The following is a 12,684-nucleotide window of genomic DNA, read 5'->3' as shown; positions in this document are numbered from 1 at the left end:
TGCCGGGAGTTGTAGTCTCCCGCGGCGGGGAGCGCGCGGGCCGCAGCCGTTAAGTATGGCCGCGGCAGGGGGGGGAGGGGCGCGTGGTTGTCCCGCGCTGCCGCTCGCTAATGGCCGGAGTATCCCGGTGCTGGGGCTCGGTAAGTGCCGCGCCTTGCGGCGGAGCCGGCAGCGGGCCTGTCCGAAACTTGCGCCGGAGACGCCTCCGTCTGAGAGGCGTTGTGAGATGGTGGGGGCTCGCGGCCAGGCCAGGCCAGGCTAGGCCGGCTCGTCGGGGTTTGGCTCTACTGTTGGCCCACATCCGGGCTCGCCTCAGGGAAGGCTGGGCTTGAGCCTCCTATGAGGCTGCCTGCGCTGAGCTAGGAAGTCCTTGCGCTCCTCCAAAGCCTTATTTATTATTGGGTGAATCTCCGTGGTCCTGTTAAACGGGACCTTCTGGGGCTCCTCCTGCTGCCCTGCAGCAAGGCAAGCTGGAGAACAGGTGCTTTTCTGCTTGGGAGTACAAGTCTCTCCTCCCACTTCCCCCAAGGTATTATTCGGTGGTTTGGTGTTTTGGTTTTTTTTTTTTTTTATGGGGCTTGGGAGCAGACTGTTCTTTAAAGTAGACTTTCAAGCCTGAATTCATCTTACTGGAAGTTCTTTTTGTCAGCAGCACCTGTTGCAGTTGAAAGCCTGTGTAGGAATCTCAGCTTTGTGTTAGAGTCAGAAGGCCTGTGTGAACTTTGAGCCTTGTGGTTGCAGGAACACATGGCCTATGTGTGTATTGAAAGAATCCAAATGCTGTTTAACACTGGCAGTGCATCAGAATCTGGTGTGTGACTTACTTTCTTTTTTTCTTTTTTGAAAACCAAGATTTGGTGACACTATATTGAACTTTAACGAACACATGTTTTCAGCTGTTGCTCATACCAATCTGCATGACATTTTTAATATATTTCTAGGAGAAAAAAAATCTGCCTGAAAAGACAAAAATGCAAAGGCAAATTAACTTTTTTATGATTTACATTTAATTTTATTATCAATTATGCAGTGAGAAGTTCTGCAATAGAATTGGTTAAACTCTTAAAGAATTCATTTTCTAAAATGTGAATATGGGGAAAAAATTACAGGTCCTTATAAGACCATGTTAGTTGCCTGAGTTAATGCTAGTGGTAGTTCAGGAAAGCTATTGCATGCAGTCCTAGCAAAACAAGACTACAGGCTCACCAGAACACACTCCTGCAGTGAGAACTCAGGCATGAAATTGTCTGTGAAATTTGAAAGAAGGATTCCCCCCCCAGGCAAGTGAAGAATTTATTTTCCCTCAGCTGTTTCAGAAAAGGGGAAAAGGATTTTCTCTTTTATTGAACTGTAGATGGTATAAACCCAAGCTTGGCTTGCAGCAGAATACGCCTTTTAGTTGTACATAGGAATATCGGGTTTATACTATTCTGAATTCCAAATCCATCAAGTTGGTGGGTTTGCTAATGGTTCAAAAGAGCCAAACTATTAAATGATTAAAGGCTGTTCTTCCAAGGCAGTACAGGACCATGTGAGTAGAGGAGGGTTAATACAGTAATTCTGTGGTGTTAGAGCACTGTCCATGCTGGACGAAAAACAGATAAAGAGACCATTAACTTTCCCAAAACAGGAGATATAGCAAAGAGTGCCTGGAGGGTGTGCCACAAAGAGGCAAACACCTACCATACGCATACCGATGACCATTGCAGGCTTGACCACATTTTTCTGGGGTTTTTTGAACAGTTGTCTTTGTATATAGTTGACATTGAATAGTTTTTATTTCTTGTAAAAGTAAAGAGTTAATTTGTCTCGTGATTAAAGCCTCCGATTCTTTTGGCACTGTATTTGAGCATCTCTTTATGTCTCTTCTTAATAGTCTTTCCAGAAGCCTCTGTCGTTCATAACGTGTTCTAAAACATGAATACCCTTCCCAATCAGTCTGTCATGATGCAATTTTATTGTGGATTGATTCAATATCTCAGATTTTCCATTATTTTACATAAACATACAAATCAAAGGCACTTATGTTGTTTGTCTGTGACACGAGTTAATCGGTGACAAAAGTATCAAACTAAGCTATAAAATAAATTTACCTTCTTCCTCTTTTCATCTTTATCCTGTGAGTGTGTACCGACTTCAGAGCAATTATTTAGGATTTTCATTAGTATAAAGGAGGGCAAAATTGGCACTGTGGGTTTTAGAGCGTATTAAGCCACTTAAGTCAATAGGAGGTGGCCTTTGATTTTAATAGGGCTGTTTTTTCATCCAGAAACACTAAGTGAATAGATAGAGCTTGTAATGCTTGTTTCCGAGTACCCAAAGTCATTTGAGCTGCACCTATTAGTTAAAAAGTCATAGCAACTCAGCATCATCAGCCAAAAGATTTTTAAAAAAAAAAAAAAAAAGAATTTAAAAGTCTACAAAATGTTGATAACTGCTTTTACCATATATTTATGTGCATACACATGTTCCTAAAAATGTGGTATGTGTATGCCCAATGTATGAATTTGTTATTTTAGTATCTATTAACCTTAAGAAAATTTGATGCAGCTGTCCCTTACACAGTCCCTATATAATGAGCAAAAGGGCCTATGTTGTTCATAATTAATGTTTTTTTTTCCCTTTGCTGTTTTTTTGGGGTAGGGGGGTCGGGGGGTGTTTGTTTGTTTTAACCTGTAACACTTTTTGCCAATTTAGTTCACTTGGAGATTTTTTTACAAAAATTAAAAAAATGTAAATAGTCTTTTTTAGAGAATGGACTCAGTTGTCTTATGTCCATTGTTTCAGTATATGCTGAACTGTATTTCAGACCATCTGCAGAACCACCTTTTTTTTTTTTTTAATTGGAGATTGCAATATATTTCTTAGGTGATTGGAAGAATAAGCTGACTAGAAAGTAAACAGGCAGAAAAACTCCTTTGTACTCTCTACCAAATAGCATGCTGCTTGCTGTCCTTTTGTTATATTAGTAAGTACTGAGTAGAGTTGATTGTCAAGCCTGAACTCAAACCACAGTAAATGGATAGCAACATAGAAGATCAAGAGAATTAATTTGAAATTTTCTGGCCCAGTAACTTCTGTCAGGTATGGCTTTCAAGGAGCTTCTCTTGACTTACAGTGGTGTCATGGACAGAAGGATTTAGTTCTTTGACTTCACTCACCTGTTCTTGTCTTGCTAGACTAACACTTGACATATTGCTTATACATTCTGCAGCTTTTTTCAGGATCTTGTAATAGATAGGAACCAGTCAGATAATTTTAAGAAATCCTTGATGTATGGCGCAAAACACTGCGGATTTAAGAAAAGAAGCCTCTGTGGTGGGGAAGCTCAAGACTCACCACACTTGCATTTGTGGTCAAGCTATAAATACCATGATATGCAGCCTAACACAATGGGATCTTTATTTATGGTAGGTGTTCCCACTTAACTACTCTTTTGCAAATTAATGGCTTATTTTTGTTACAGCCTTACTGCATTAACTACTGTTTGCAGCGCAAAAAATTTGCTTAGCTGTAAAGTAGAGGAGAATTTTCATCAATGAGGACATGTTTTCTGCAAGGCCATTTTCTGCAGGATTTAAGATTTGATTGTTTTTTTGTTATTTCTTATCCTTCTAAACACGCAGACATAATTGTTATCTATGAAAAGTCATCTTTGAGAGGACAGATATGCATGTTGCCTCTGTTGCTAGATAATCTTCCTAAAAGCTTCAGAGAGATAAACATGCTGTGTTAAAATGGTTGCAACTATCCAGTCATGTCAACTGGAAGGCAGATGAGATAGATATGCAAGTTACTTCCAAGTGATGAAACCCCTTTCGTAGCAGCTGAGAGGTGGAGAAGGAGGCGTAACGTGTTTCTCAGACAGAACGAGTTACTGGAGAGAGAGTGCAACAGCAGCCTAGGATAGCATTCTGTCAAAAATAGCTGATCTTTCTGTTCAAGCTTCAGTTGTCAAAAGGTGTTGTGGTGGTGGTTTTTTAACTGGGTTTTCTTTTTTTTAATGGGTTTCTGTATCACAGCTGCTTTGGATTCCAAATTTGTATAGGAGAAGTTGAACAAGTTGGTTGAGGTTTGATGCAAAAGGGGAGACGGGAAGGGAGGAAGTTAAGTGGTCTTTCATTAGGTTACCATTCTCTGTCTGATGCTCTGCGCTCGCTTACACAAACTGTTCTTGGTGAGGAGGATCCATTTCCAGTAAAATCTCTAGCGAGAAACATGGATTTGGACACCAGAGAAGGCTATGTTGTCTGCAAAATTTATGATCAGTCTGAAAGGTTACTTGGAATAACATGCCAAATTCTGTACATCCAAAATTCTGTATTTACTTACATGCATATTCATACTGTATTGTAGCTGTCTTGTGTCCAGCAGAAAGACAAGTCTACTAGCAATGGTAAAACAACTTGACTTTCCTGAGACACCTACCAATTATTATAAGGCAGCCCACCTTTGTGTTAGAAACATGCTGTATAGCTAAAGTTTTAGTTAACAAATAAAAATAACCTACATCTTGTTTATTGTATGATTATAAAAATTGTTGATAACTTTTTATTCCTTATGGTTTGGTTCTAACAATTGTGTTGGCCAATATTATTCGTATGCAGAGGGTCAGGCATGTTTACGGTCAATGATAATTTTCATTACAAAGGCTGCTTTCAACTAGAGCAGGCTTAAGTCTGAAATGAATTGACATTTTGGCCCTAATACTTGATACAGGTGTAAAGCTATGCCCCAGAGAGTACATTACCTTATAATGGCTTTAGATTGCTGTAGAAGATGGATGCATTTGCTGTCTTGCTAATAAGATAGCTTTAATTTCTTTCCATATTTGCAAGACTTATTTTATTAGTGTTTTAGAAATACAGGACAAATAACTGATACAAAATGACACTGTTTTGGAGTTGGTGTAGTTACACTTTTTCATAGGAGCTACATGTATCCGAGAATCACATACTTCGTGCGTCTTTGTACTATAGTAGAGAATTACATATTCTTACATTGTATTAATTTAACTACAGGAGACTTGGTGCTTATCTAAAGCAATGTGCTCAAAAATGGATCACATGTCAAAGTGATGCACACAATATCATCCTCTTCAGGCTTTGGAAGAAAAATGCAGTTTGTACTGTTCGTGCTTACTTCTGTTCAGTAGGAAGCCCCTGCTTAGAAAGCTGACACTTTTTTTTTTTTAATAAGTCTGAGGGGTAAAAATGCTACCCTCTAAAGCATTTGGATATAATTTGGTAGCACAAGGGCTTTTCTTCCTGTAAGTGAAATATTAGGAAGCTTTTTCAAGGTCATGTGCTGAATGGTTGAATTCAGCATGGCATTGCTCTTTGTTGGAAGGCGTTGTGGTAGGAGCAAAACTTGTTGAAGTCTCTTAGTGGTAAAAAGTATTTGATTTGTTCGTGAACTTTACCAATACATTTCACTGAACGCTTTATTCTATTAAAAAAAAAAAAGCCTTATTACAAAAGGTCCCCAAAACACCAATTATAGACATCTCTTAAGGCTTGTTCTGGCTCTCTCTAGTGAAACTGTCTTCATCCCTTTGATATGGTAGTTATAGTCCCATTAGAAGAGGGGGTTTTGTGGGTTTTTTTTGTTTGTTTGGGGGTTTTTTTAGGGACAGTAATAATTAAATTCGGGGGGGGTTGATCAAATAGCATGTGATTTCCTGACAAGATGTGCTGGTGATACCAAAAATTCATAGAAAGTTTTCTTGTAAAGTTGCTTTCTATGTAATCCTTAGGGTAGCTAGAATTAATAACAACTTGATGAGATAAAAAGTTCTCTAATGATCCCCTCCTATTAAAGGATAAAATTAATTGCACGCTTGTTTGGGAAGGGGCTTCAGGACAGGCAATTACTAACCAAAATAATCAAGTCTTTATAGTCGTGCCTTACCCGTGTCACACACAGTGAGTATTTTATTATTAGTAATGATGTTCTTTACGGAAGATCATTCAAGAATGGACAGTGCCATTATGCTAGGCACTGTAACTGGGAAAGCAGACAGGTATTGCTCTGAACAGCTGCTAGTCAAATAGACAAAACCTGGTAGGAGTAAAAACCAATCCCAACAAATAATATGGTGTCAGTTAACTTACAGCACTACTAACTTGCTTAAGTTGCATTTTTACTGCATTTGTCAGTATGTTGCACTACTAACATGGTAAAATAATACACAGAGACACACACATAGAATCCCTCCATACTCAAGGGAAACCATTAAAATCTCTCCTGTCCTCGTTTCAGGGTGTTCCATAGATAAGATTTCTGATATTCAGCTGTAACTTTATCTAAGTAAATAAATTGTAAAAGTAAGTTTTTCCTGACTTCGCTGATTGCATTGTTTAAGACAATGCCTCATTTGCATTGCAGCCGTACAAGAGTTCTTATATTGTTCCCAGTTCTTTTCACAACAAGTGGGATTTTTCTGGAGAAAAACATGGAATCAGATTACTCCACTTTCATTACATTAGGTTGTGTTGGGGTTTTTTTCATCAAAATGCTGCATATAACTTGAATCTTAATGCTGAGTGGAAATATTTTAACATTTCCTTCCATTATGTATTACTAATCCAGTTACCTACTTCTTAATTATTAATCCTAGAGTTGCTCGTATTCATTCTTAAACTTAGCTGTGGTCAAAAAAGACCCGCTTCTGCTGGGATTGGAATCAAATGAGATTTTGCTTTTCAATTCAATGGCAGCAGAATCAAGCCTTCGCTTTTTGTCATTCTCCACTGTTACTGCCTTTTTTTTTTATTCATGCCTCTTGTTTCTTCATGGCTTCAGTTCTTAAGGAAATTTATGGAACAGCGGTCCTGATACCAAGACCTATGGCATTCCCCCCTATTAATCTTATCCTGTAATAAGAACTGGCTGTTTATTTCTTCCCTTTGTTTTATGTCTCGCGCTTTTTTTTTTTTTAACTCTGTCAGGACTTTGCTTCTCACCCATGGTTACCAAGTTTCCTTAATAGCCTCTTGTGATGAACAAAATGCCACATCTATAAATCTTTCTGTCTCAATTCATCCACAGTTTCAGTAGATCTGACCTTGAGAAGTTGTACTTGAGCTTTGAGGGCCTCCAGATATTTCACTTCTCTCATGTACAAAATGTGGCCATATTCTAGGCAGCTGTGTATTTGTAGACAGTGGAACGAAGCAGTATCCTCTCCTAACCTGACTAAACCTGCTGAGCTCCTACCTTCCTTGCTTTCTTCTCACTTCACCTGTTTCCAGTCTGGTGGTGTTTTATTCTTTAAAAAAGACTGAATGCTATACAAATGTTGTTTTAAAGGGTACTAGTAAATGCATCTGGGGCAAAATGCTGGGCCAATTTTTGCTTATTTCAGAGTTTACACAGTACAGAAATAATTTCTTTTTCTGGGGGAAGTTGCTTCTTTGTTCTCTTTGTGCACCTACAAATCTATGAGGTCAGCTTTTTAAAATTTTGCTGAGGATTTTACCCTATTTATATTTTGACATATGAACTGTGATTTAATAGCAGAAAGGTAGCTTCCTTTCTCATGCTGGATTCTTTTTGGTAATCACACTGTTGCTGATGTGATATTGAATTTTAAATGTCCATCACTAAGTCTAAGTAATAAAAAACAAATTTAGGTTTCTATCACTGTTTAATAATTAAAGCCTTTATCAGTATAAGCAGAGGCACTTTATGTGTATGCTTTTAAATGTGCTGATGCCCTTAATACTTTTAAGTGTTGGAAACTTAATTGCCCACTAGATAAACAAATTATTTGTCACCAGTTTGAAATTAACAGAGCAGCAAGCTCTGGTGTATTTAACTTTTGTCTTTCACCATGATCCTGTAATGTAGAAAAATTATACCAAACTTTGCGGGGGAAAAAAAGAAAGCTGACTTTTATCTTTCAACCTTCATGTAGCAGATTTTAGTCATCATACCTCTTTTCTTTGCCAGACCTCCCTAGCATAGTTTTGGCAGCATTGAATAGTGATGTCACATGCTGCTGTAACCTAAACTGCAGTAGTTCCTCATGCCTCCAAATGGGGAAGAGGAAGATGCTGATTCCTAAACTTTCTTCAGTTCTTCTAATGTTTATGCCAAGTACCTCCAGCACAGAGAGTGATACAAAATCCTTGTTACGAGGGAAGAGGGGAGAGAAAGGGGAAAGCCATCTTTGTGGCTTTACATCAGTTTCATAACTGTAAGCTCTGTTCCCCAGGCTCAACGCCTGAATGGAAGTGCTTTGCATTCTAATACATACTATTCTAAGGTTGAATGTGCAATGTGAGAGGAGGGGCTACAAGAAATGTTGTTTGTCTTGGAAACCTTGAGAAAATACATTTTTAATTCTTAGATGATGTGTGGGGGGGGGGAAACCCATTTGATCAGAAACATTCTTTATTGATCACTTTTAGTTTGCACTATGGATAGCTGGGTTGCCACTGTCCTTCGAACTCATGAATGCAATTATTTAGCAGTGGGACACTGCAAGTCTCAGACCTTGCAGTGTCACATGATATTGCAGGAGCAGGATCTTGTAATGATTCACAATTGCACTTATTCTGTAAGTAGTCTGGTAGGTATGAAGGGCGCTGTCAAAAACTAGTCGTCATCTTGCATTAGGATCTTATAATGATGAGTTATTGTACACATATTTTCATCTTGTAAGCTACAAGTCACTATAAATAGCAGTTCTCTAATTTTTTCTATAATATTATCTTTACAATATTCTAAGTGTTTTTGAATTATTGGTCTCATAGTCACTACACATTTTAAAATTACTATCCCTCTACTTAATTGTATGTTGATTATGCTTAATTGTAAATGATTTATGTAACTTTAAAGTGAAACTTTCACAGCAGGAATGATTATGATAATGTCCTACTTACGTACAGAGTATGGGCTTTTTTTTTTTTTCCTTTTGATCGTTCTTTTTTGTGGAAGTTGCTTGGAGGAGGAAAAAATTGTCACAGGTCTGTCTCATTTATTGTGAAGTATTTCCAAATGTTTAATGTTGTTAATCAATTAATGTAATCTTTATCAGATAGAGTAGTTTAAGGAGATGTATTAAAGGGGAGGAAAATAACATTAATATTTTTATTCAGGGTATTTATTCACTCTATATAGTACATATCCTTATTAGTTATGAAGTTAAAAGTTCTATCAAGGTATGATAAGTACTGGAAGTAATTTCAATTCAGTTAACAAAGGCAATAGAATGAAAATCATTTAAAACTGGTTCACACCAGCAATTCTTCGTGCACTATTAACTGCTAAGATCTAGTCACAAAACATTATTCTGAGGAGAAAAGGCTTAGTGAACCCTAGAAATTGGATTTGATTTATGCCAGAAAATCTGCCTTTTCACTGCTTGAGATTTGTATGGAAGGAAGCCACAGTCTTTTACCAAATGGTTTCTAAGGTAACATCTTATAGCAGAGCATCTGAAACCAATTTGGTTGTTAATGAGAAATAGTTCTCACAGTGGTGGGAAAGTGTGGAGCGAAAGAAAAGGCTTCAAGATTTGGCAGTCTGTCTGTAAAGGCATTTAAATAAATGTGTGCTGCTGCTCTGCTTATGAAATTTCTACATGGATTACACATTCATAATTGCCTTTCAAATGTATAGATTACTTTCCAGAGTTGTCCTTCCCTATAAATTTGAGAAGTTGTGCATGATAAAAATATTTGTATACAACAGCTGAATAATTTAAATAGCTGGCACTTTCCAGTGGAAAGCTCTTTACTGCTACAGAAAAAATATTTTCATTTTTTGAGTGATAGTGTATTTTTGCTGCCAGAAATACATTAGTGAATTGGTGCCATATCACAGCCATAGCATCCCACTGGTGATAAATGCTACTTGCAGACTTTCTGGGTTTGTTGTGAGACACATTCTGAGAAGTTGCTTTTATACCTCCTTTTCTAAAGTTCTGACTAGATAAATGGCAGGTCAGTGGTCAGAAATGTACGGTCATTTTACAGTAGATAATCTGAATATCTTTTACAGTCAGAGCCTCTTTGGGATGGAGGGAATAGAGTGCTTCTGTCAACAGTGGCTCATTGCCATTTCTTCCTTCCTCTCGAGAAGAGAGAAAACTAGCAATTCTGGCTTCCCTTTCCCTGGATACATAATAAACATGTAATGGCGCTCTCCTACCCTTTTGCATTGTGGCAAGGCCATATTCCTCCATTCTGTTCCCTGGTGCCTGTGTAGAGTTGCCTGAGTAGAATTGCAGAGTTGAAAATCACGCTTGCTGCGTTTTCTTCCTCATGTTATTGAATTCTATGAGCTTATTCTAACCAAGTCACACAGGAGAGAAACAGTCCCAGAGTGACCCCTTTGCACTAAGCAATGGATCATATTCAGAAAAAAAAAAGATAAATATTACCAAAGTAAAACTTACATTAAAAAAAAAGTAATATCCATAATCCAGATAGCTTTTACAGAGGCAAGAGAAACTTTGTGGTGTAATTTCTAGACTTTACATAGGCCAGTTCTATTAACAATGTTTCATTAGCTTGGTGATATTATTTAGAAATGTGAAAATACCACATCCATACAGTACAGCTGTAATGCCATAAACTGTGTGTAAATGCAACCAAGACCTCTATCAGGAATTCTCTGGTGAATCTTCTTATACCAGTATGTTGTTACAGTATGGAAGTACTTGCCTTACTCCAGTGCTGGCAGGGTCATCCTCACTGTCGTTTGAGGTTTGCAGAAGCAAATTCATGCCCATACTTCAACTACTGTAGCTCATGTTGCACCATGTTTGTACACAACAACTTCTATTGGCACCTGTTTATTGGTGTTACAGCACTGCACTGACATTTTTGTGTTGTAGCCTCACAAAATGCAGTTGGTTCTGTAACTTTTATACAGCTTTGATGGCCTTAAATGACTGAGTTTGATAAACCTGTGTGCTGCTTTAGTTCTGACCAAAGCATTGGTTATATAATACAAGTCTGCTCACTGCCTTTCAGTTATCATTGACATTGTCCTACCAGTTCTTCTAGAAACCCATAATCTCTATAGGTTCCATTCCTGCAAGGGCAGCTGCTCCATTATATATATATTAGGTGCCACTCTTAGTGGCATCTAGACTCTGAGTAAAATGTGCAAGTTATTTTATAAAACTGATTGTGACTAAATTTGGATCCCATAACTGGAAGTACTCTGTAGTCGCCTTATAAAAGCTGTAGAATATAATAGCTTCATAACAACCTCGACTTTGTTTTCACCTGCTGCAGAGGAAAGCCCTACACTCTACAAAAGGAGAGAGGATGGCGTGAATACTTTGTCATGTGATGCTAAATATGATTTTCAGAGTAACTGACCCTGTTAAGTAAAAACTATGCCAAAATACAGCAGTAAGAACACTTGAGTTCTAGTGCTGTGGTTACAGAAAGTTAGTGTGACGTTATCTGGTTGTCTGAGAGCAGCTCTAGGGACAGTGTTGGGGAACATAATGGAAAGAAAGACTCCAGGAGACAAGTTGGAGAAGGTCTTTCTGATCATTTGGTTGTTGGCTTGAACACAACTGTGATTTTTCTTTTTCTTTTGATTTTAATAAAAACACTGAATATATCAAATTATTTAACTGTTGCTGCTAAAGGGGGAACTTTTCTTGCCACATCCCTTGCCTGAAATTTAGTGGTTTTTTCCCCTCTGGGGAGTAATTCAGGTTCATGAATAATTCTAAAACGATACACTTTTTTGGCCATTTAACAATCTGAATCAGCTTGTCAGAGGATCATATGAATGGTGGAGGAGGAGGTAAGACAGTAAGCAAGGACAGTAAGTAAGGATTGCTTATCCTTGAGCCATTCTATAGAAGAGGCATGTGGTTTTGTGAATGCATTAGCAATAAACCTTGAAATGTGTTATATGTTCATTTGCTGTATGTGTAGGCAACGTTTTATGTTTCATCAAATTTGCTCATAAGATAATTAGTGAAATCAAACTGTATTGACACCAAAAACTTCAATGTATTCATAAGATGCATTATGTGGCCATAATGTTGAAATAATAGAAATAAAAGCAATAGGACAAGGTATTTCAAGCCTATTATGGTGTACAATACCATATATATATATACAATGAGTATGTAAACATTGATAAAAGGATGTTTGAGATTTTGCTTTTCAGAGTTCTTTTCTCAAGTGATTACCTGGAGATAAAAAAATCAGCAAAGGAATGGGCATTTTTGTAGGTGTTTTGGTTGTCAAATGTTTTAATTTAGTACTGAGTACTGATGTCATAAGATAATTAATCTGTGATATGATCTCTAAATATCCTGGCTGCGGCTTCACTAACAGGAACTCTTCTAATGTAAGTTATTCCATTGATTTCAAGTAGCCAAAGTTATTCATATCACAGAACATTTTTGTATATTCAGAGAAATAATACTTGAAGACACACTTCTCCACAAAGGGAGGGAGAAAGCAGGGAGAGAAAGTAGGTCCTGATTCTCTTTTGAAAAGCTGTTAGTGCTTTGGATTTCTGGAGTTCTACAGCTTCCGTGAAGGAGAACAGAAAGTTTAATGAGGCTGAGAGTCAGCTGAGATGGTGCATAAAACTGGGGGTGGGGTGGCGTTTTGGTTTGTTAGTTGTTTTACATTTTGTTGTGGGGTTTGGGGTGGGGGTGGGGATTGAGGGAGTGTTATTGATTTTGTCTTTTGG

The 12,684-nt window shown here is 37.8% G+C and overlaps 1 protein-coding gene across 7 annotated transcripts in view; it reads left to right on the top strand.

Moving 5' to 3' along the window:
* Positions 1–16: 16 nt before the first annotated feature.
* Positions 17–12,684, top strand: part of LOC142412658 (putative oxidoreductase ZK1290.5) — a 51,133-nt gene continuing 38,465 nt past the window's right edge. For 6 of the 7 annotated variants that reach the window (XM_075508246.1, XM_075508247.1, XM_075508240.1 and 3 more), the window contains exon 1: positions 17–140. In XM_075508246.1, the coding sequence (XP_075364361.1) occupies positions 56–140 (85 nt within the window). In that variant the 5' untranslated portion in view covers positions 17–55. Of the gene's footprint in view, positions 141–681; positions 812–12,684 lie in introns of those variants that run through there. The other variant, XM_075508245.1, reaches the window with a different exon arrangement.

The sequence above is a fragment of the Mycteria americana genome, chromosome 7 (genome assembly GCF_035582795.1).
Source record: "Mycteria americana isolate JAX WOST 10 ecotype Jacksonville Zoo and Gardens chromosome 7, USCA_MyAme_1.0, whole genome shotgun sequence".
Classification (NCBI taxonomy): domain Eukaryota; kingdom Metazoa; phylum Chordata; class Aves; order Ciconiiformes; family Ciconiidae; genus Mycteria; species Mycteria americana.
The sequence above is the reverse complement of the archived record's forward strand: the minus strand, read 5'-3'. Positions and strand labels throughout refer to the sequence as shown.